General features: G+C 38.8%; 1 protein-coding gene across 4 annotated transcripts in view; it reads right to left on the bottom strand.

Annotated features, from left to right (window-relative positions):
* The window catches only part of THSD7B (thrombospondin type 1 domain containing 7B), a 780,632-nt gene that overhangs the window by 369,886 nt on the left and 385,087 nt on the right, over positions 1 to 25,659 (bottom strand). For all 4 annotated transcript variants that reach the window (XM_031651193.1, XM_031651195.1, XM_031651196.1 and 1 more), the window contains exons 6-7: positions 23,670 to 23,825; positions 13,882 to 14,079 (exon numbers count right to left, since the gene is read on the bottom strand). In XM_031651193.1, the coding sequence (XP_031507053.1) occupies positions 13,882 to 14,079; positions 23,670 to 23,825 (354 nt within the window). The remainder of the gene's footprint in view (positions 1 to 13,881; positions 14,080 to 23,669; positions 23,826 to 25,659) is intronic.

The raw sequence follows: 25,659 nt of genomic DNA, 5'->3' as shown, positions 1-25,659 counted from the left end.
GTTTTCTAGTACAGTGGGCTTTCTGTTATTTTGCCTTTCCTCTGGATCTCTGACTTTCTTTTCTTCTCTTGTCCAAAATGTTGGTCTAAGAAATGAGAATGTTAGAAGGAGCTAGATACAGATGTAGACTTAGACATATGATGTATAGACAATATAGACAGATATAGACAGTTGATATGAATATGGATGGATATGTACATGTGGATTTTTAAAATTCCCCTAGATTACATAAGTGATAGACATTTTTAGGTACATAAATTTCACTATTTTATAGTAGCTGTCTCAACTGTTCTCATATAGAATCCTAGGATTCAGTAGCTCAGACCTTGTAAATATATTTGCCTTGTGACCACAGGCAAGTCTTAACCCTCCCCTTTTATCAATCTCCTCTGTTGTAAAATGGGGTAAGTCACTGCTGTGGCTTGAATGTGTCCCCTCCAAACTTCATAAGTTAAAACTTCATGGCCAATGTGATAATGTTAAGAAGAGGGGCCATGAAGGGGAGATTTTGTTATGAGGGCTCCTCTCTCCTGCATGGGACTAAGGCCCTTGTAAAAGAGGCTTCTCACAGTGCTCAGCCCTTTTTTCCTCCTCTGCTTTTCACCTCACACTGTGAGGACACAGTGTCCCTGCTCTCCTGAAGATGCAGGAAAAAAAAGGCACCATATTGGAAGCAGAGATGGACTCCTCACCAGACACTGAACCTGGCTATCTCCTTGATCGTGGATTTCCAGCTTGCAGAACTGTGAGAACCACCAATGCCTGACCACCATTGCAGGTCTGTTGTGAGGAGTAAAATGAAATAATGTAAGTGAAAGTAAGCATTTTGAAAGTGGAAAGTAGTATATAAACAGAAGGTTCCATTATCTTTAATCACAACCACTACAGAACACAGGCATTTTTCATCCTTATTGTACAACATAAACAAATTTGAACACTAAAAATGAAATCAGCCCAAAGTAAAATGTTAGAAATGACAATGAGTCATTTTTCACAACAAATAAATTGATTTTCCATAGACGTTCTTTCCTATTGCATATAAAGGCCTATATCCATCAATACCTAGGTCCCTTGTTTTGACACTGAGTATAATTACGTTCCCTCACATAGCTGCTTGGCTCAAGCTACTATCAGAACCTGAGGCCACAAAATTTCCTCCCTATTACCAGAGGGATATGCCAGGATTTATAGTAAATTGTGCTATTACTAAGGCATTTTCTTTAATTAATTAAAAAAATACAAGTCATTCTTTTTAAGAACGTGATCTCAGACTATAATGTAGGCTATGCCTACACCTTCCAGTTCAAACATTCTAACTTTTTACAATCATCATTTGTAAATAATGCTTTCAAACATCTGAATTGACTGAAGATTACCAGACACTCCACTCTTGCAGATAAGAACAACTTCCAGAAAAATCAAGATAGCTGCCAGATCTTCCATTAAGCCTTCATGTTATCTTTTTAACCCTCAGAACAAGCTATATTATACCAGTGTTAAATTTCTAATTTTTGATCATTGAACTATGGTTATGTGAGATGTTTACATTGGGGCAGTGGTCAAGGAATACAAGGGAACTCTTTGTACTGTCTCCTCAATTCTTCAATATTTCTGTAAAGATTTTAAAATTTAAAAGAGTTAATAAAACAAAAATTTTACAAAATAGCATCCTTACAACCATAAGTCTGGAAACTAGGCCTCTGAGAGATAGTCAATTGCCTAAAGTCAGTTGCCATTTCCACTAATTGATACCACCAATTCATTCTATAAAGTATTTAAGTAAGTTTGTTTATACAAAATGAAAGATAATTATAACAATGATAAGAGCTGACATTTCTGCAGCAGTAATCACATGCCAGGAACTGTTTTAAGAACTTGACATAGGTGAAATCAGCATCTATATCAAATTTATGATGTAGGTCCTATTCTAACTTCCATTTCTCACAGCAAAACTGAGATGTCAAAGACAGCAGTAACTTTCTCAAAGTCACACACCTAGCAAGTGGAGAAATTAGGAGTGACACACAGTATACAAGATGACACTCAAATGATATGAAAGAAAAGAAGGAAGTGAAATGAGTCCAGGAGGGAGACAATCTGGGAATCCGGTCATCAGTATAATTTTCAGGGTGCACTCAACCCATGCTGGCGGCTACATTATCACAAAGAGATGGGCGAATACGTTTGATTTAGAACTGACCAGTGTTACTCCTATGGATTCTCATATAGGATGCTGAAACACACAAGGTAAAGACCCTAAATCTCATACCTTTTGAGGAAATGACGGTGAGTTTCATGCTGAAGAGTCTTAGAACTTCATACACTATAGGCAGCTAACATCACAGTCATGAACATTTCTGTAAAAACAATTCTGTAAGTTGTCAGTATTATGTTCTCCAGGCACACAGTTCTCCCCAGTCAGAATTAATCCAGGGAAGGCTTTCAGAATATCTGGACATACACTGTTTCTCTCAGCTGTGCCTGTGATAAATATTGCATGGAAATAATTTTGTGATTGTGCTCTGCCAAGTTCCTAAAGCACAGGGTCCTACTTGTCTCAATAAACAAATACCCATATGCCTTAGTATTTCTCTAAAGAGGAAGTCACACTTTCCCTTTCATATTATCCTCTTATACCTGCTGGGACGCCTTATAAACAAAGAAACCCTATTTATCAATAATGATGCTGACTGGCCCTTCTGGATAAGTGAATTTTCTATTTACCTGAAGTTTCCAATTTAAACTTGCAGCCTGATCTTATTTTAGCTTTTAATTACAATGCACTCAAAATATACTGCTACTTTCCTTAATCCATTCTAACTTAAATTTTAATATTAAAATTGATTAATTAAAATCAATTAATTAATGAAACATAATCTTGACAACTGGGAAAAACTAGACTTCTCCTTGCCGGTGGTTTTCTACCAGGAGCAATACCACCACTCCTTATGGAGACAATAAAAAATATGTGGGCCATTTTGTTTGCCATGATGATGAGGGGATATGACTGCCAATCCATGGGGGAGTGCCAGAGATGCTAAATATCATTAATTGCAGGACAACAAGGAAAAATACAAAATTTTCCTGTCCAGAATGGCAGCAGATGGTCCACAGAGCTAACCTCATTGCAGAATAGTGAGGAGATTCCCCTGCAGAAGCCCTAAGCGCTGGACCCAGCCTCTGTGAGTATGCCTCTGGTGATACTGAGCTCATTACTCACCATTGCTAGGCAGCTAAAATGGAACATGTATTCTCATGTTAGGCCAACATCTGTCATCTTTTTATTTGTACCTGTTTGCCCTCTGGAACAACACAGAAATAACTACCTTTCCTTCTCAATGACTCCTTTTTTAAGTATATTTAATGAACTCTGATGTAATATTAAAGACCACTTTGGTGTCTCGAATTTTGCTTGCTTTTTACTAAACTTTCTCAAACTTCTCAATACGGTGTATTAGCAGCTCCGCTATCACCCTCCTGCAGGAATATCTCTACGACGAAGGAGTGAAAAGCTGTTTATCCCTAAAGAGCTGTCTCCTATCTTCTTTGTGATTTCACATATCTCCTTTTTCAGAGACTCTGCTTCTCTCTCCTCCCAGTCCATTCTGATGAATAAATTCTACGCTGCTTAGCTGTCTGAATATGATCAAGATTAGAATTACAGTTGCAGGGAAAACCAGACAAGTATGTACTATATATCTAACTTAAATTCACTTTGTGCCAAAGGGAAATGTGTGTGGGCTTTATGTTTTCATTGTACTGGTGATCTCTCTTGCTCTTAGCTCACACTAGGGAAACAAAAGGCAATATGCTTAGTGTATGGTTAGGAATAGGTTTCATGAGCCTAGCCCAGTGAGTTGGCACAAGTGCCTCTAGTGCTGCATTGAGAATAAATCTCAGGCCAAGTTGGACTTTACCAAAAAATAACATCTTAACTATTGAAAGTTATTGCATAGTCTGGTACAGGGCAGCATCGATGTAGCTGGTACAGGTGACATGCATTCACCAACATTCATAAAGTAGAACAAGCACTGGTTTGGAGTTCTATAACTGGAGTTCAAACTTCTGGTATCAGAAATTACTAGTTAAGTGACTTTAAACCATCAACATCTCTGCCTACAATTTCCTCATCAGTAAATTTGGAATAAAAAATAACAATAATTTCCAATTGGGCTATTGTGTGAATCAATTGAAATAACTCTTTCAAGTTCTATAAACATTAAGTGTACCTTAATATATCAGACACTCTGGTATCATGCCTAGAATAAAGTGATAAATGAGTCAAGGTATGTGCCCTTGAGAAGCTGAGTCAAATGGCAGAAACAGAGAAATAAATAGATAATTTTAACATAATACAGTAAAGGTATTGATAACTGAATCACAAACTGTTATGAAAACACAAACGATAAGCAGTCCATCAATTATAACGATTTCTGCAGCAACTGGTACCTACTCTGACAGAAACTGGCTTTAACAGTAAGGAAATAGATTGTCTCACATAACAGCCAGTGCTCACACTGTGGATTCAGTGGCTCAACAATATCTTCCAAGACCCAGAGTATCTTTCCATCTCTGACCTACTATACACAGTAATGCCTTTATCCTGAAGCTACATATCCTGTTATAATAAGATGGATCACAGCAGCAATTAAAACAACACCCTTCCTTGTTCAAGTCCCTCTTCTCATATCTTGTTGACCTAAACAAATTTAACATTACCCATTTCTGAACCAATAACCTATAAAGGAATGGAAATTACCATGAATGGCTGTGACAAATAATCTTGGGCAGGTGACAAACATAATATTCACTTGAGATTCTAGACTAGCATAAAATAGTTGGAGTGGGAGCGAAGAAAATGTTTCTTGAAGGACACCAATTCAAGTTCGTAAAGGATAAATAAGAATTAGCCAAAGGAAGAAGAGGAGGATAAGCATCTCAGGCAGGGGAACAACATGACTGTGACTGTGGAAGCAAATTACCATAGAGGTAACAGAGGTAAAGCAGCACTGATTATGAGCTATGGCATTTCAGAGCACAAAAGGTTACACACTATGAATTCTTGATTCATGAATCAGTTAAAATATATGTATATATTAATTTAGTAATTCAAAAAGTATTTGATTATAAGATTAAGTAAAACAAAAATATTGATTTTGCATGGGGTGGAAGGGGCTTTCTATGAGGGCTTTTTGATCACTATATTTCCTGAAAGCATTTGAATAGGTACAGAATGTGTAAACCTCTGACTACTTTTCCTTATCTAGTCATATTGGTCATACCATCAGTGTAAATTTCTCAATCATAATGGAGAAGTGTTTTATCCATGTTCGTTACATTTTTTGTGTCTACATAGAGGGAAAACCAGTAAATGTGTCAAGAGTAATGAGCCAAGGGTCCTATGAAACAGCAAAATACCACTTTAAAATACATTTCAGAAAGTGAAACAAAACTGTGTCCCTGTGACTAATGCTACAACGAATCCCTGTTATTGGCATTACAGCGGAATACAATAGGGAATAGAAAAACTTAGGACCTGTCTGAAGGGAAGATGAAAAGGATAGCAAAGGTGACAATCTCACATTAATTCTCACTGAAAGGTTGGGTTGACCATTTAATCACATGAGCTATATTTCAAAATATCAGTACAATCTAGGACTCATTTTGCTTCTTGAATCATATAGAATGGGAACAGAAAGTCGATTGCCTAGTAAGAATTTCCAAAGAGATAGAAAAAGGAGACAGCACTCCTATGAGAGACACAGGCACAACTCAGGAAGCAATGTACTCTAAGCTATTTCTAAATATTAAAGTTTGGAAAAAACAGATTACATTTAGTCTGATTGTGAAATATTGGTGGAGTACTGATGGGAACAGTCATTTATTTAGGCCCCTTTTTAAAGGAGAAAAAAGACAAAAGCTATCTTGCAATGTCTACGTATGCAGCAGGGTAGAAAGTGGAAGTAATTCAAAATACAATACCTGTTTATCAAGACAACATACAGTAAATATATTTAAACCCGCATTGCAGTTCCTCTCTCTTTAGCATTTAAATTGATTCACCAGTTTACATCTACTCCTACCTTCACGTCAAACGTGGATGGGGAAACTCTGATTAGAATGAGTCTCTATTTTTCTCTTTTGGATTTCCTCATTGCAAAACATTATTAGTTTCATCTTTAATTTCACTGCAAGACAACTAAATAAAAGGGAATGAGGAACTTGGCTACAGAAACTTTCTAATTTAATCTCCCTTGCAGTCTGATTCCTGTAGCGTGAACAGCACAGCCTGATCTTATTGGCACTTTCAACTGCAATGTCAGGTTCATTTCAAAATTTAATACAACGTATTTGTCATCACCACATTTCCTTAGGTAAAGACACTGACACCAAACTGCTACCAGTTGGTGGTCTGCAAAAGACAGCTTGCTGAAATGAAAATTCTCTCCTCTAAACCTAAATAACTCATCTCACATATTACGTGTCTTCTGTTCCTGCAAGAGAACACTATTGCTTTCCACTATTTGATCATTTAGTAATTCATAGGAAACAATAAAGAAGTAAAAAAAAAAAAAAAAAATTACTCACTGCTTGCTTCTGGAATATTCCAAGAATTTCAAGAATAACTTCTTCGGCAGGAAACACGAAAAAAGATTAGGACCAAAACTACTACTTTTTTTTTTTTTTTTTTTTTTTTTGAGACGGAGTCTAGCTTTGTCGCCAGGCTGGAGTGCAGTGGTGCGATCTCGGCTCACTGCAACCTCCGCCTCCCAGGTTCAACCAATTCTCCGGCCTCAGTCTCCCGAGTAGCTGGGATTACAGGCACATGCCGCCATGCTCAGCTAATTTTTATATCTTTATTAGAGATAGGGTTTCACCATGTTGTCCAGGATGGTCTCGATCTCCTGACCTCAAGTGATCTGCCCACCTCGGCCTCCCAAAGTGCTGGAATTACAGGTGTGAGCCACCGCGCCCCACCCAATACTACTCTTGATTCTAACTAAGTGTAACACATGCCTTGTAAGACATGCTCTAGCCTACTTCTCTGTTATATGCTAACATTATGAAGCTGCCCACTGTCCTTCATTGGCATACAACTGTGTTTTTCAAAGTCTGGTCCCTGGATCAACACCAGCATCACCTGGGAAACTGCAAGAAATACAAGTTCCTGAGCCCTATTCCAGCCCTACTGAATCAGAAACTCTGGGGTAGGGGCTGGACACATGTGGTTTTACAAGCCCACCAGGTGATTCTGATGCCCACTAGTTTTAGAACCACTGATCTAGAAGAAACAAGATAGAGCACCATGTTTCCCCAACATTTCAGACCCAATTTTCCTATACAAGTAATTACCTTAACACCCAGTAGAGGTCTGTTTATCTTTTTCTTTTTCAGAACTATTCCAATACAATCTGGAATCAACTACATAATGAAAATAAGAATAACCTAGTCCCCCTCCAGAGTCATACATGACTCAATAGTTGAAAAACAAGACTCAAGATGATGATGTATGTTACCCAGATTGCCTAACTGGAAAATAAATGGAATTCAATATTTTTTATGTTTTCGTAGGGAGAACAGAAACAGTATATTGAAGCCCTTTGAATAATGGCAAATAATGAATAAAGACTGAGGGTTGTTCAAAATATTGAATGATCTCTCATGAGATACTGTATCATTTCTGCTTTGAAAGGTAATTCTTTAAAAAACTATCATCAACATGGTATGATTTGAATTGGATTTTGTATCTCCTATAGGAATGGACTGACTAAATATCTTTCCAAGCATCTTTGTTTTAGTTTGAGCTGTGTCATAATGAAACTCTGTGACAAAGATTCCCAGACAAGTACTTATTGGGAAGCCACGCCAGGCAGCCAGTCAAAGAGTGAGGAAGTGAGGCAGGAAAGGGAGGAGCCTGGTAAAGAGTCGTTAATCAATAAGGAAACAGCTTCAAACATACATCTCCGGGCTATTCCAACCAAGAAGAAAGAAACTGGGTGTGTATCAACAACTCTCAATCAATAGTTGAAGACTGCTCCCTGGGGTTGCCAATTCCCTAGCAAGGCTGCAGTGGACAGAGACATTTCTTAGACAAAGAGATGTAGGTGATATCAGCTGGAATTTCAGGCTGACACCCACAGAAATGGGAAATGGCCAAGGGGATCTGGGCAGGAAACAACAGTGTGTGCTACAACCCACTACTTCTGACTATTCCAAAAGGCCATTTCTCTGAATTTGCATTGCTAATACAAATGCATGTCCATGTTTATTCTCCCATTCTTCAATTCTTCCAAACAGGTGGCAAGATGTTGGCAAGATAAGATTCCCATCCTTATATAAAGGTAAGTGGGAGTTTTTCCTACACAAATAAAAAATTGATAGTATAAGAGAAAATGATAGTTACTTTCTTAAAAAAGAAAAGAGATATCCAATTACTATTATCCCTTCCAAAATGCACACCTTAATAAACTGTATACTTATTTCAACCAAGTTGCCATTTCTCAAAACTTTTAGAAAACCCACATTTTAACTTTATTTTAGAGCCTACTAACTTTATTTTAGAGCCTACATATCCTCAGGGGTGCGTCTAATTTTGTAGCATCTCTTTAATAGGTTGATTCACTGCAGGAATATACCTATGTGAAAAAGAAATATCTGATGAATAATCTATTCTTCTTTCATCCTAAAATACAAGAAAATAAATATTGTACTGAAATAGCATTTAGAACATCTTATAAGCAAAAGCAAAAACACACAGAGCAGAAGTAAAGCAGCATCTGTTAACAACATGAGATACAGCATAATCAAAGGGTTTAAAAATAAAGTCAACACAAAAGGACTTCTCTTTAGAATTCTGGTGAATCGCAAAATATTCCAAAAAATGATTTTTATTTGAATGGAGTCTGACATTATTCTCACAGGTAAGCCAAAGAATATTTTTGGGATCTAAAAATGACACAAACAAACAAAACAAAACTTTCAACTCCAATCATAGATTTAAAACCATTTTTAAAATGTTTGCTCCAACTTAGGTAAATGATTATTCTAACACTTTCCACTAGTTGAAATCCTCCTTGAAAAGGTACTTACAGTGTTAGAGCTTACAAGTACATGCCATTTTAGCCAAGATTAAAGGTAACATTCCTGGAGTGTTCAAGGCCAATGATTTAAGGCAAGGACTCCTAGAAAAATACCCTTGAAATAAAAAGCAAAGCCACTTTAATGATGCAAAATCATTCATAGTGCTGTGCAAATATATACACTGCTTAAGAAAAATATTTGCATGGAAAAGGCATAGTACAACTGTGAAAATAAAAAACCTTGTATGCAAGGGAGTGTTTTTGGCAACACTGCAGAACTGTAACTCCATGCACCTATCAACATGTGAACTTCGTTTTTTGTGATCTATTATACTCTTCACCAGTGTGGGCATTTACCTTCCAGAAGTGCAGATTGTATGTTGCATTATCCCTGAATCAAGATGTTTGTGGAAACATATATACACTTTTTTTTTTTTTTTTCAAGATAGCCTATTTGGCAAATTATGGGGCAAAGCAGGTGGTGAGTGTTCCAGGTCTGACTGCTCCAGCAGGCAGACAGGTGTTTATCCAACGACCCCGTGGAGTCTTCTGCCCACTTTGCGTTGTGGACACATGAAAGATGATACACAGTAGTCACTTGCCAGCCACTGGGAACACTGTCCACTCCCCTGGCATGATGGGGGTTTTTCCAACTTGCTTTTGAAGATGTCACTTGGTGGTAAACTTTCATCAATCGCCAGTGAAATCTGGCAATAATGAACCACTTATATGTTTGAGAATCGATATTTAAAATGCAGTGAGTAAATCTGATATTCTAAGGGAGAATTATGTTGGGCTTGCATTTTTGAATCTCACTCCATTTACATTTCAAGTGCCTACTTTGAAGTGAGAAAACATCCTTGTCAATGAGACAAGAATAACCTATGCATATTCTACTCTCTGTAAATGTCTATTGACCCACACAATAAGATGTTGTGCAGAGGACAGAAATCAAAGCTATTCCACCAATCAGAGACTCAGAAATCAGATTCCAAATAAGAACACTCATTTATACAATCTATTATGCAATTTTCCTCCTGAAAATAAATATCACTGACTAACATATTGTTTGCTATAATTCCGGGCTTGAGGGAGAAATAGGAGCTTCAGTGGCACTGATAGTATTGCCAATAAATCAAAGTAGAGAATGGAAAGCAGAGATAGCTGTAGAATTTAGAGATGACTACTCGAATCTAAGATAATCCAAAGTAGACCACATTCTTAAACTAATCCACAAAGTCTAGGCACACCAAAAATTGCTATTTCCAAATACTCCCTGGTTTCAATGTGATATAGATTATATATTTTTGAAGTTTGTAAGCTAATGGTCTAAACAAACTTCTGGGGAAGAGCAGTATGTCTTCCTAGCTGCTAACAAGGACACCCAACAAGACACTATCAAGAGTCCTACAGAATCTTGGTCATGCTTAGGTAGCAATCTCATGGTTCCACAATTTGAATGGGACATAGGGATGCTGAATGTTCCTTTCTAAACACCTATATGCAGGATATCTGGAAGGAGATCATACGTAAAAGCCTAAAAATGGTAAATAAGCCAAGTTACCCTTAGAAATTACAGTAGGCCTCAAGTCTGAGTAGATCTAATGTAAGTGGTTTTTTAAAAAATCAAAAATAATTTCTTTTGGTCTCATCTGTTAAATTCAAAATAAATTCTGAAAGAAAGTGTCTATGAAGCAATTAATAAACCAAGAGTAATGGGGGAAAAATATCAAATGTCACAAAGAAAAAAAAAAAAGGAGATCAAAGGACACTGTGTATCTCAAACCTGTCTTTCTCCATTCATTTAAATTAATGTCAACTGTTCTGTCAACTCCTGTAGTTTTATGGAAAGACCCTTTTAATATGTAGGAGTCAAACAGGAGCACTTCTCTGCCAAACTTCTATCATCAATCACCCAGATTCACACTGAAGCTGAATCACAAAAAGTGTAACCAGACCACATTTTCAGTTTCACACGGAACAAAAGACAGCGTCAGCCACCGGGAGGCCAAGCATGTTCCCATAACCATGACCATGGTCATTGCCCCACAAACGATGAGGGAGTCATTCAGGTATTTAAAAACCACAAAGACTTCATGGAGCTGATATGAACAAATATTAATTCCCTCTTCTGCACACGTAAGTTCGGAGTGTAGGTCAAAAGCTGAAAATTAGTCATTTCACAGGAATAAGCAAGAAAGCTCTAAAACTGCTGTAAAATAGTAAAGGTGATGATTGTAGATGGTTCAGTATAAATTATGAAAAAAGTTCCTAGCCAAGTGGACAGAGATAACATGACAACCCTCTAATATCTGCTGTGAGATAACAAGGCAAGAGAGTCATTTATCACTGGGTTCCAACCAAACCAATGATCTTCCTGTTTCCTTAGCTGGAGTTGGGGGGGAAGAAGTAGTTTTGGTTATTCTAATCCTCCTTATTATTTCCGTTTTTTAAAAGAATGCTCTTTGACCAATTCTTCAGGACAGGGTAGAATAATAATTGCACTTTAAAATATACATAAAATAAGTTTATGGCTTTTTTGAATGGTTACATGCCATTCAAAAAATCATTGCCACTTCATTAATCATTGTTATATAACTAATTTAACTCTCACAGTCTTAAGAGTGAGAGGGGGGTTTTATTACCCCACTAGTCAGCTGAAAGAAAGGATGCTTCCAAGTTAAATAAATTTCCTGAGATCACCTAGCAGGTGAGTAGCAGAGTTGAAACTGCAACCTGTCTAGCTCTAGAACTCACGTTTTAAACTTCCATACTTCACTTCTTACTCCAAACTCAACACAGAACACTTCTGTAACCACACAAGTCTCCAGCACCACTTGGACATCCTACAATTTCCCTCAACTATAACACTATCTATTTGGAGTTAGCATTAGATCCCACAGGTTATGGGTTCAGTCCCGCAAGACTGCCCCTCACTTCAGATGCCCGTCACAAGTCCCAGATTGTCGCCAGTGCTTCTGACCCATGGTTATACATCGGGGTTCCCACAACTCCTTCCTCAGGTCCTATAATTTCCTAGGATATATTACAGAACTCAAGGAAATATGTTACAGTTATTGGTTTATCATAAAGGATATTACAAAGAATATACATGAAAAGTCATAAGAGATTCATGAGGAAAAGATGCACAGGACAAGGTATGGAGGACAGAGTGCGGGGCTTCCATGCCCTTGCTGGGATCTGCTACCCTCTCAGCACTGCCACGTTTCCAGCAGCCCAGAAGCTCTCTGTACCTCATAGTTCAGAGGTGTTTATGTAAGTAGGATCAATTATTAACCCAATCTCCAGACCCTCTCTTCTTTCCAGTGGGTGAGCTGAAATCCCTAAGCTTCTAATCATGGTTTGGTCTTTCTGGTGATCATCCCCCATCCAGAAGCTCACCAAGCATCACTTCATTAGAATAAGGCAGGCCTCACACTCAGGAAATTCCAAGGGATTTAAGAGCTGTGTCAGGAACCACGATCAAAGACCGACTATTAAAACAAAAGATTCTCCTAGCACCCCTGTATCTCAGGAAATTACTAGGGTTTTAGTAGCTCTGTGATAAGGAGCCAGGGATAAAGAGCAAAAAAATATGTCTTATTATAAAATACAACATCACACAAACAAAAGGAATACAAAAGTGATCTGTTACTAAACTGCACATATGTTACCACGATTCAAAAATTATATGTTAATATCCATAGGAGTTGCTATTAGTTTTAACACTCTGCTGTAGCTAATACAATCTGTTGTTGCCCTCTAATTAAACAATCACCTGGTTTCCACAGGTAACCAATTATATCACCTGACAAAATCTATACCTGTGTAATTATGCTAATGATTGAAAAGAAAGAAGGAAGGAAGGAATGAAGAAAGGATGAAGAGAGGGAGGGAGAGAGAGAAAGAAAAAAGGAAGGAAAAGCTTTGTATCAACCCTGTGTGGATGCTATTATCCATTCTGAATCTATTTTGTGATTTCCTTCTGTTCTATGAATTACTTAGCTGCATAAGTTCAAAACACTTCATCTCACATATCATGAGCATTATAAATGGGGCCTCTCATGGCAGAGCTGATTAATAAATATACATGATATTCTTCCAAGACACTGAATTTTTTTAAAGTTTTGGATCAAGGTTTAACATATCACTTTTCTTATTTCCACATGACTTACATGTTTTCTGAATCACCTTTCATTTCAAACAACCTACCAGGTGCTGGCTGATCGAGGAAAGACATCATTGTTAATAGTTTTGTAAATCATGACAACTTGTATTTAAAAACAGTTCTTTGGAAATGTTAGTATTGTGCCTATAGCTGACTCAACTCTAACGTTATATAAATACAAATCCACTTAGTTAGTCTTGTTTGGTTGTTTTTTAAATTTGAAGGATGTTTCAGTCCTGGATTCTTAACAAGGTGGTGCTTGTTTATAATATATAAAGGCATGTTATACATTGGCCTTTACATGTTTTGCATTGATAAGTTGAACACTATCCAAGAGATTTGTTTTCTAATTTTTTTCTTTTTTGACAAATTAAAAACTCTTGAGAAATCTCTAGGTTTGCTGTACTGCATTTAGGTACAATCAAATAGTGTTCTGTCGTGGAGTATGTGGCCCCATATTAAGTCATGGAATCTTACTTTGCAGCAATGTGTCACTTGATGTAAACATAAATATTCAAGGATAAAAAAGGCTGTGCTTCTCTTCCTCATAAGGATGATCTATTGAAGGGTGGCCATGTGTTATTTGGCTGATACTTAACATCCTAACACCTCTAATGGGTCACTGGGTCATACCGTGGTCATTCTGGCAGACGGCCTTCAGAATGCGATGTCCCAGGCCACATTTTCCATGATCAGGGAAACAGATCCCTTCTGATGCCAGCCATCGGTAGCATGTTGGATCCTCACAAGGAACAGACTCCACCAAATGAGGGCAATGCCCTGCAGGTCCTGTAGATTCCATGAGGACATGGCGCTGCCTCGTTCTAAATCCTAAAACGAGACAGAAAACGTTTCACAGAATTCCACTCTTTTCTAGTAAAGGAAAAGAAGCAGCTGGGTGAGAGATGAAAACTTTTATTCAAGTACTCATCGGTCTAAGCATGTATTATCTTGATGTGTTTTATTCTGTGTGAAGTGAGAGGATGAGATGTGGGAAAAAAAAAAAAAAAAAAAGAGAGAATGGGAAAGAATAAAAGCAGGAAATCTGTTTTCCAAGAGTTTACAACTTAGGAGTTGGAGAAGTCAGACATAATTCAATGGAATAATAAGTAGCATAAGTCCTATGGTATCAATAAACCAGTAAAAATAAATGGAGACTCAGAAATGATCTAAATATAGATTAATCCACATTTTCTTTTTGCTGTTGATTTTGACATTCTTGTTATGCTGCATTCAGTTGAAATACATCACCTCTTTGGCATCTCCTTGGTGCCCGACCATTCACAACTTCCTGCTCTGAGATTTATCTGCATCATGTCACTGAGATTTACACATCAGTCTGCCTCGTAAAGACAATATCTCTTTGGAGTTAACTTTCCACCCAGGCTAGACATGGGTCCATGATTGTTATTCTGTTTAAAAAAAATGTACTATGGGACTAGGGCCCCAAAGTCCCAGCCAGAGACTGTAATAAGAACATAGATGTGTTTTACATGCTATGGGCCCAGAGTCACAAATGCAAATCAACAGGAGTCAAGTAGGTACACACATCGAGGCAAATGGGTCAACCGTGAGACTGCAGCGAGTGTTTGGGTCAATGGGCCTGCTCTAAAGTGCCTGACTACTATTCAGCTTCTATTGACTCTCGGCATTAGATCATGAACCCTCTGTTAGCAGATCCTTCCATTTTGTCTAAGAAACCAGAAAACCCTCTGTTTTTAAGTGATAAAAATGAATGCACAATTTTTAAAAAGCAAAGTGACCTAATAAAGAAGGACTGAGAACCAGATTAAATCCTTTAGTCCAAATTTTCAATCTCTGGACCCCATGATATAATATTACTTCTAAAGGCTATGTCTACCTTCTGTGGATCTCATATCTTCCACCGTTTCTATTCCAAATTTAATCAACAGATTTAATTCTTTTAATTCCTTTTTCTTTCAACATAACCAACAGTTTTGCATGAATAACATTTAAAGAAATTGTTGTTCATTTATTCCTCGGAGTAAGTAAAGAAAATGAGAGAGTTTGACAGCGCAGAGAACATTCAATTCCCAGAGTGAGGGTTGCATACCCCACCACCCTTTCCACAAGGGGAGGGGAGAAGTATAAGTTAGGGAGCATGAGAGGTAACATCTCTCTCATGAAAAAGTTACACACCTCAAGGTATAGTTGGAGAAAGACCACCTGTCTTAAATAGCACAGCCAAGGAGCCTAGAACACAATGAACACGTGGTTTTGAGACATAAGAAAAAGTGGCAGGGAGGTTCTGGGTTACCTTAGACCAAAAAAACAAACAAACAAACAAACAAAAAAACCCTCAAATAAAGCACTTAAAAATCCTTAAAAATACTAAGTATTTTGGCAAAGTACAGGGCTGGGCAAGAATTTTAGGTAAGGATTTTTAAGTGCTTTATTTGAGTTTGATTTGTTTGTTTGTTTTTTTTGGTCTAAGATAACCCAGAACCTCCCTTTAAAAGATACTCCTAGACTCTTTAAGGATTAGACCTTAGGAAGAAATCATTCAGCCAGTCAGAGGCTATATTCTCATGGCATTAACACTGTTAAGATCAGGGCAGTTAAAAAAAAAAAAAAAAAAAAGGCTTCTCCTGTGCTTTATACCTCTATACCTCCAAGTCTATATCATTAACTAGCCAAATAAAATTGACAGAAGGGCTCAGTTTCCTTCCTGGGCCACCTTGAAAAGAGATGCATACAGGGCTCTAAACTTCACTTGATGAGCATCAAACTACAATGACCTACAAGCTCTCGCTTCCACAAAACTCGAATTACCTCTATTGTTATATGTAACATCTGTATGCTGCTTATTTATTGTCTTATATTTTTGCTTGTTTTGATTTTATCTTTGAGCAAGACATGGCACGAGTCACCATGATTTACACGGTTTGACAGCCAGCCCAGACTTGAGCAGAGAAACTTAGCAGTCTTTACGAAGGATTCTGGGTGTCCTATTATTTGGAACCTAATGCCATTGAGGGGCATGTTCAGTTTTCCTCCATAAATCAAGTTGCATCCATCTTGCCATAAATCTATAGATTACATCTCCTCAGTCAATAAATTCCCTCAGTCTTTCATTTGTGCTGCCCTTGTCCTGACTCTAACTAGGATCAAATCACAGCACAAGCTCAGCATAAAACAAAAACCTTGGATTCTCTTGGTAGCACTTAACTTTAATCACACATCGCTGTTCATACCTGCAATAGTCATCAGGCTTCTCCCAGGTGCTTCTGTTCTGAAAGATATACAATTGCCAAGTCCAGAGTGGCTGGGGCCAGCCCACCAGTCACCTTCATTTACTGAGTTTCATATTAATTAGACGATATTATTCCATAAATATTAACTGACATTTGCACATCACTTTCCTGTACTATGGGAAGCCACAGGAGGAACTGGAGACGTGTTTTCTTCTCAAAGCGTAAAACTCAACAAGGGAAAAAAGCACATGCATAAACTAATATTCACCCTTTACCAAGACTGGGACAGTAACTTTATTTTATTACTCTAAATGAATAAAGCCTCAAAACTCTGTTATGTTACTATTCCCATTTTGCATGTGTGAAAACTAAGATGCCACTTTATTACTTCTCCAAAGGTGCATTATTACTGATTAAATGGATGGGTGTGAAAATCACCAGAAGTCTTTCAGAGTCATTGCCTCCTCACAAGAAAGGATTAAAGTCAGCTCCTGTGGATATAGTGTTTTCGCTACACTTTATAAAGTGAACCTGAAAGGCACTATGGTTTATTTGAAGGTACTAAAGGCGAGTAGATTGGACGGTGGAATTTTAGATACTGGGTAGCAGGGGAGAGTCATAATTATCACTTCCTGACTACAGATTCAATGCACCTTTAGTGAAACTAGTATCTGCAGGGTTTATTTTTTTCTGTGACCCCAAGAATTATGATTTAGTATATAATTCTACAAGAGACAATTAGAAAAGAACTGATACTGGGTTGGGGAAAGAAAAGGGAAGATGAGCAGATGGCAGAAAAGGGGTCAGTGTTTTTTAATTGAAGCCATGGAAGAATTAAAGGAGGCTCAGGAGGGTATATCCAGGTCTGAGGGCTGTATTTCTGCGTGAGTTAGTAGACCAGAAGTGTACACATGAGCTATCTATGGGCAATGCTATGTCTCAACACTGACTCCACTGGGACAGGTGTGAAGAAAGTCCAGCAGGTTTCAGCCTGGCCAATATGGTGAAACCCCATCTCTACTAAAAATACAAAAAAATTAGCTAGGCAGGGTGGCACATGCCTGTAGTCCCAGCTACTCGGGAGGCTGAGGCAGAATTGCTTGATCCTGGGAGGTGGAGGTTGCAGTCAGTCGAGATCGCGCCACTGCACTCCAGTCTGGGTGACAGAGTGAGACTCTGTCTCAGAAAATAAATAAGTAAATAATAAAATAAAAATAATAAAAAAGAAAGTCCAGCAGATTAAACAAACAGGACAAAAGCTTATTCTGTCTTAAGTACTCCATTTGCTCTTCCTCTCTGGTAGCCCTGAACTTTGGGTAACAACTCTGAGTGAAAGAATCTGAGCAGATTGAAGCTTCAATCCTAACCCTTTAGAAATCAACCACTCTCCTGCAGGGGTAGTATTTTATAGCATCATTATTAGTCTACAGCCTGGTGTAAATACAGAAACTAAGAAGACATCTTGATAGGGTGATGTCAGCATGAGAACTCCCAAAGCTTAGAATGAGAAGTTAACAGAACCCCCCGACCTACCCCAAACACATAGACACAGAAAAAAACAAAACAAAACAAAACAAACAAAAAAAACTGTCTCTTAGCATATACTATCTATGAGAAAGCAAAATGATTTCATAGACTTCGCATTCAATGGAAAGCCTATCTAGCAGGCAAAGATGGAAAATGGAAATGTCCCCCATTTTTGTTATGTAAGATCTAAAACATGTCAGCATTTTCCAACTTTAGTATGTTATCGAATTTGTTTAAGAGCATAAAAGACTGTCTTCAAAAAATAGTCATGGCTTCTCAGTTTCAAAATATCTTGTCCTTCGGGAATTTTTAGGGACTTGGATGCTCTCATTGAGGGAAGGAATCCCTGAAGTCCTGCCACGTAAGCAGCTGGCTGTTGTGACACCCTATAGGGAGCCTCCAGCAAATTCCTCTGTAGAACAACTTCAGTGGGCGATTCTGCCTTTCTAGTATATGTCTGAAAGGGACAAGGATGTCATATAAATGTGTGTCTATATGTCAAGAAAAAATTTTAAAACTGCTTCATATCTATGTGTAGAGTTTGTCTATGAGTGTTTATTTTTTCAGGCTAATTCTCTTCCCTGTATCTCTAATTATAACACTCTGGGAGTGTATCAAAGAGAAAGCAATAAATGATAAAACCTGACCTAATTTAAATTCCTCTGAAAGGCATCCTAGCTTCACTTGACAAGCACCAACCTGCTGATCAAGGTTCCCTTGTCTGCCTGTCATGACACCATGGAAGGGTGTGAAGGCTGTGAACATCAGCTGATTTTCTAATGTACTCTGAATAGCCGACAGCCACAAGTCTTCGATTCCTAATGGAAGGATTTCTGATTAAGAATAAAAGTCATGTAAAGATAATTTCTATAGCAACTAATTTCTTCTATTTGGTAATAAAACATTTTCTACTTTCCCATTCCTTTCTTCTTTTTTTCTTAATGTGAATGAAGGAAATGTACCAGAGCAATAACACAATGACTGGGAAAGCCTAGAGAGGAGAAAAATGGTATTCTCTCCTACTTTCCACATTCTTTCTTTCTTTCTTTTCTTTTTCTTTTTTTTTTTTTTGGCTGTCGTTTGCTTGCTTTTCTCTTAAATAGTCCATCTTTCTGGGGGTGTGTGTGTATTTTTTAAGAGTATGAAATATCTAGGAAGGTATAAATGTCCTAGATTTCTGCTAGTGGAATCACTGCATTTTAGAGTAGGGAATTCAAATGTGAAGCTAAACACTCCCGCTTATATCCCAGAGTTTTGCAATGTTTAATGCATTAGCCCGTGTACCCCAGCTTCTGTAGAATTCTAAAGTATCTTTAGTTTGTACCAGTCAGTGATCCTGGCAGAACTCACAGTAGAATCATGGGACAGAAACCAAGACTGAGGGGGATCTCAGACCTAATACATACAAGTCAGTAGAAATAACAAGACTACTTGCTGTCATCATAACAAGCTTGGATACCTTGAAGGAACAGAATCATTTCCCTAGAGGGAAAACTCAATTCTTTATTCTTCCCAAGAGGGAATATAGGCAGGTGGTCCTGGCAGGTTTCAGCAAGACCTTACAAACCAAAATTCTCTCTGCTCTAGGGAAGCATTTATAAAACAGCAAACTCCTAGACCTGAATAACAATCATCAGGGCTTACCGTCCCTCCCGTCAGTGACTACAGTTCAGGGGACAGCCATTCAGCCACAGTATGGATTCTATTAACAAATGGCTAATTCTCACCAATCCCAACATGTCCCTAAACTCTGCAGGAGGCTGTGGGGACAGTACCACCTTCAGGTGAGAGGTTCTACTGCCTCCATCCTCTCCTTCAGCCCTTTGCAAAGACTGAGTCTCCCTTTGAAAAAAAATATTGATTGGGGCAAAACACTCCCCACCTCTAGTTATCTGGTGCTCTTAAGCTACTCTCAGCACAGCCTCCCTCCCTCCCACAACTCTTTTCCCACTTCTTCCAATGATGACGTACTGACACTAGATACATCCCACGCCCCACACCTCGTCTCCTGCATCCACTCAATGATTTGCTCTGAGGAGTAATGGCTCAGACTGACTAACGTGGTGCATGATGGGCAGATGGCTTCTCTTTTCAGAACTGAGCTTGTACTTTGATCCAAACTTCTTTAGGCCTACGGAGAAAAACAACTAAGGAATCTTAGGGTTTGGAGGGACATTGGACTCAAGAGACAGGAAACCAGATCTTTAGAGCCAGCATGGCCATCACTAAATCACCGCAGGACTTTAGACAAATTACCTTACTTCTTGACACTTTGGTGTAGTCATTTTGTGCAGTGCTGTATCCTCGTTGAGCCTAAATGCTGATCCAAAGTTGGGCAGTGTATTAGTTTCTAGAGCTGCCATAACTAAGTACTGGAAATTGGGCAACTTAAATCAACAGAAATGTATCATCTCACAGTCCTGCAGGCTGGAAGCCTGAAATCAAGGTGTCAGCAGGGCCATGCTTCACATGCTCCCTCTAGAGGCTTTACAGAAGAATCCGTGCCATGCCTATCTCCTAGCTTCTGGGGGTTGTGGCTCTCCGTGGTGCTCCTTGGCTTGGAACACATTACTCCCAATGTCTGCCTCCATTTTCATGTGGCCTCTCCTTTTGTCTTCTATGTCTCAATGTCCTCACATGGCACTCTCCTCTCTGGGTATGTCGCTGTGCCCAAATTTTCCTCTTCTTGCAAGAACACCAGTCACTGGAATAGAGCCTACCTTAATCTAGTATGAGTTAATCTTAACTTCATTACTTCTGAAATAATCCTATTTCCAAATAACATCCTATTCATATGTACCAGGGGTTGGGATTTGAACACGTCTTTTTGGGGGAACACAATTCAACCTATAGCAAGTGGTGTCTTATGAAAGATGGACCAGGGTATATCTGCACAGGTTGGCTTTTACTACAGAGGAATAGGGGCCAATGGGGATAAAAATGTGGCAAAAATGTTACTTTGTGGAATGGGGCCAAGGCAGGGGGTCTGAAGTTCCATGGGCCAGTTCTGAATTATCTGGAAAAATAAAACTGAAAGTTCAAGGAGCCAGTTTTTAACAGGAGTTTTGTGAAAATTTGAGCTCAAGTGACAAAAAAAAAATGCAACACACAATTAGGGCAACCAGCCTGATCAACACGGAGAAACCCCATCTCTGCTAAAAACACAAAAATTAGCCAGACATGGTGGCGCATGCCTGCAATCCCAGCTACTTGGGAGGCTGAGGCAGGAGAACTGCTTGAACCCAGGAGGCAGATGTTGCAGTGAGCCAAGATCGTGCCACTGCACTCCAGCCTGGGCAACAAGCGTGAGAAAGAAAGGAAAGGAAAGGAAAGAAAAGGAAAGGAAAGGAAAGGAAAGAAAAGGAAAAAAAAGGAAAGAAAAGAAAAGAAAAGAAGGAGGGAGGGAGGGAGGGCCATTCTCTGAATTGCCATAGAGAATCCATGGCCCAGAACGAAGGGGAGAAAGCATTTAGTAAACATCTATTTAATAAACACCTATAAAATCTGGCCCTCAGAACTGCTTCTACCTGCCTGCAGTACCTCACTTTTTTCTGAGGGAGTCACATCTCTCCATTCTCCATCTGTGAAGTTTGAAGGAAACTGTTCCTCTCCTGATCCCAGTAGTGGCCACATGTCCAGGATTTGAACATATAAACCCCAAATCCTTGAGTCAGAGTAGTTGGTTCAGGAATGAGGACATGACATAAAACAGCTACAGAGATTCAATTCCTGGGACCAATGGAGAAGACATTTATTTCTGCTGTATGTACTACCTTAAATTGAACCTAGTATAGAGAAAAGCAGACACAAGAGATGGAGAGAGAGAGAATTGTAAAGGTAAAGGAAGAATCAGAAAACAAGACGGAGACCCATTGGCCTGTTTATACTCTTGGATGCAGCCCTATCCTCTCTTCTCATTTCAGCTACATGAGCTCAAACAGTCTCTTCTTTTGACTTAAGTTGGTATCAGTTGGGTTTCTGTCACCTATAACCATTAGTCTCCCAAGTAATACAACCAAGAGTCTCCCAGATCTACTTGGTCTGATGTGGTTCTACAGCTTTGAAAGCAGATGAAGGCAGCACTTCATGTAGCAAAGTGATGCCACAGCCACAGTGACTGGGGGAGCCTTGGTCCAACCTCACATGATTTTCTGGACAGCGACCTAAACAGGAGCAGCACAGGCTAAACATAAGATGACTGTTCTAAAAATATGTAAATCACCCTGAGGAATCTCATACGACTACATGCAACTGACTATATATATGTAGATCATAAGACTGCAAGCTATAGGTATTAGTATAAAAGGAAATTTATTTGTGTACACAAGCTGCAGAGGCATGGGGGACATTCTGGTTACATGTCAAATAAGAGAATTGCCCAAGGCCCTCTCCAGGCTTCATTGAGATCCAGATTTCTATGGTTTGACAAAAGAATGAAAGTTAGCTTCTTCCTGCCTGAAAGCCAATGCACATCTTCATTGCTACCTTAGAACAAGAGTCAGAATGAAAGGAAAAGCCCAGGAACAGGGGTAAGTGAGTCTGGGCGTGCACATGTGTGTATATGAGCACTCTAGGAATTACTGAAATGTGGGTTTTCATGTGAATGGAACAGTAAGCAGTGAGCAGGGTTCTAGGAACACAAGCATGCTACCATCAAGTGTTTGGCCACGGATTCTTGCTTTGCATGTAATAACTAGAACCTAATTTCTGAAATATCCTTGGATCTCATTTCTCTTGATAAAGGAAATATTTCTTTTTAGTACTGTCATTTAAGGGAACACAGTATCAAGAGAAACTAAAGGGTCAATGAAAGAGAAAACAGGATATCACTAGGAATGAACTTTTGAAGATGAAGATGTGTATTTTGGTTAGAAACTGAAGAAAACTAGACCACAGAGGCCTACAAAATTAAACAGGAATATAAAAGTTGAAGATTTTTCCTCAAGCTCAAGATCAGTATCAGAAACTAAACAATATACATGATGACCCTTGCAAAAATCTAAAATATAACATCGAATGTTAAATGTGGAAATCTAAAAAGAAATGCATAGATTAGAAAATGTGAGTGTGGAAATCATGTCCAATTTCCCCCATATAACCATTACATATAAACAAAACATGAAGTGGCCAGGCATGGTGTCTTATGCCTGTAATCCCAGCACTTTGGGAGACTGAGGTGGGCAGATCACGAGGTCAGGAGTTCAAGACCAGCCTGGCAAACATGGTGAAATCCCATCTCTACTAAAAATACAAAAATTAGCAGGGTGTGGTGACAGGCACCTGTAATATCCCAACTACTCAGTAGGCTGAGGCAGGAGAATTGTTTGAACCCAGGAGACAGAGGTTGCAGTGAGCCAAGATCATGCCATTGCACCCCAGCCTGGGTGACAGAGCAAGACTTCATCTTGGAAAACAAAACAAAACAAAACAAAAGATGAAGTTATACCAAATAGAGTAGTAGTCAACTGTGAGTCTAACTGAAGGTCAATCAAGGTCAGAATTTGTACTCCACAGAAATGTCTCAGTGCCTCCCTAAAACTGAATACCGTCAGGCTTGAGCTGGTTATCTAAATTTTGCAAACAAATATTGTCTTAAGCAGGCTTAATCAGTGACTTAGCTACCGGAATAAATGTTTGTACACTGGCAGTAAATGAAGCGCATGTAAACAAGGGACTCACCTTTTTTCCCCTGAGGATCATGGCAGTTTTCATGGATGCACAAGCCCCAGGCTGACCAGGAAGATACTATGCAGTCCGTAGAGCAAGGGTTATTGCAGAGCTGAGAGGGCAACGGGGCGGGTCCCACACATAATGTCTTTTCCACAGGTCTAGAGACTGAGGGACAAAAAGATAACGGACCATGTCACATTTTCTGGACATCCTTAGCATTGTTTCTGCCTTTATTTGCATGCCTGCCTTGCAAATAAAACTTTATAGCTAAAAAGAACATATGCAAAGAAAACATCAACACTTTCTGATATGTGTTGTTTAGCTTACATGATTAGTATTTTGGTTGAGAAAAGGCAAAGAAGACAGTGGCAAAGTGCATGCACTTGAAATTCCTGCTTTGCAGGGTATTCCCTGGGAATCAAAGAGAGAACTGGAAATATCATAGATACAAATTATCTAGAGTTATGACTTTTTAAAAAATTAAATGGCTTTGTGAAGTTTCAAGACGAGTCTATCTCAACTATATAAATGACTGGGTCACTGTGAAAAAAATCCAAATCGAAGCCCTGAGGTAGAGTGTTTAGCATAACCAATCTACTGCTGTGACTCCCCTGAGTGGGGGAGCTGGCAAAGACACACAAGAAAAATAGTTCTTAGGATAAGAAGAAAATTCAGAATCTGTGACTGCAGAACTAGCCCTTGGAAATCAGTTTCATTTGTGAGGCTACACAGAGGCCCAAGTGTCCCCTTGGAAAATGACTAGTAGCTTCCAACTCTTCCGGGTGTGCACCTGCACCCAGCACCCAGAGTGGGGCTACATGGAGGTCACTTCAGGTTGCAGCAACCATCTCTCCATCAAGTGTTCACTATGTTTCCTCTGTATGCAGATACTTTATTTTTTTTTCTTTTATATTTTTGCTCTTTTTAATTTAATTAATTAATTTATTTTTTGAGACAGGGTATCACCCCGTCACCCAGGCTGGAGTGCAGTGGTACCATCATAGCTCACTGTAGCATCAACTTAATCGATCTTCCCACCTCAGCCTCCTGAGTAGCTGGGACCACTGGTGCATGCCACCACGCTCGGCTAATTTTTTCTATTGCTTTTTGTGGAGAGAAGGTCTCCCTATGTTCCCTAGGCTGTTCTGAAACTCCTGGGCTCAAGCAATCTGCCTCCGTCAGCCTCCCAAAGTGCTGAGATTACACACATAAGCCACTATGCCTGGCCAGGAGACTCTTTCTAGGCACCATGAGAATACACAGAAGAAGGAGAAAACAAGATCCTAACCCTTGTGAAGATTGTAATTTTATAGGAGCTAGGATGGTAATACTTGGAGATGACACTCTAAAGGAACAGACAGATGCATTAAGTAAGTATTCTTGCATAGAGAGACCCTAAACTAGGAAGGCTTTGAAGCAATCTAGAGTTTCTTTTAGCAAATGGTTAAAGTTCCAAAAATGTTACTTTACACTAGTTTGTACTATTGTCTAAATATTTCTGATATGTCATTTCCATTCAGTTGAGAAGACCAGAAATGCCTCCAAGGTGGACACTGAGGTGAGAGGAGTGAGTTGTAAATCACACCATCTATTTTCTGTCTTACCCTTAACACATGTGTAAGAGTCAAATCTGGTCAGAGTGAAAATAAGTTGCAGCACTGACCAGCAGAACTTCGAACACCAAAATAGCAGCAAAATAAAAAAATACTGTCATGACATAGTTGCAACCCATGGGGAAAAAGTATTTCTAATGAACAATGAGGCAGCCTGAGCTGCTTATGAGGGTGAAAGGAAAAGAGAAGCTGTGAAAGAAAATAATAATAATGTTTTATTTGCAATTAATTCTTTTCCAGTTTACCAAAAGGATTTGATATGACTTAAAATAAAGGGCAAGTGCAAAGCAAGATTGCCAATGTAAATGTTACAGTTTGCAAGCCATGTGGAGGGGACAGAGAAAGGAAGAGAGAACAGGTATTAGGGGAATGTAAAGGGATTGTCC

Source organism: Papio anubis, chromosome 10 (genome assembly GCF_008728515.1).
Source record: "Papio anubis isolate 15944 chromosome 10, Panubis1.0, whole genome shotgun sequence".
Taxonomy (NCBI): domain Eukaryota; kingdom Metazoa; phylum Chordata; class Mammalia; order Primates; family Cercopithecidae; genus Papio; species Papio anubis.
This window is presented reverse-complemented; position numbering and strand designations above follow the sequence as displayed.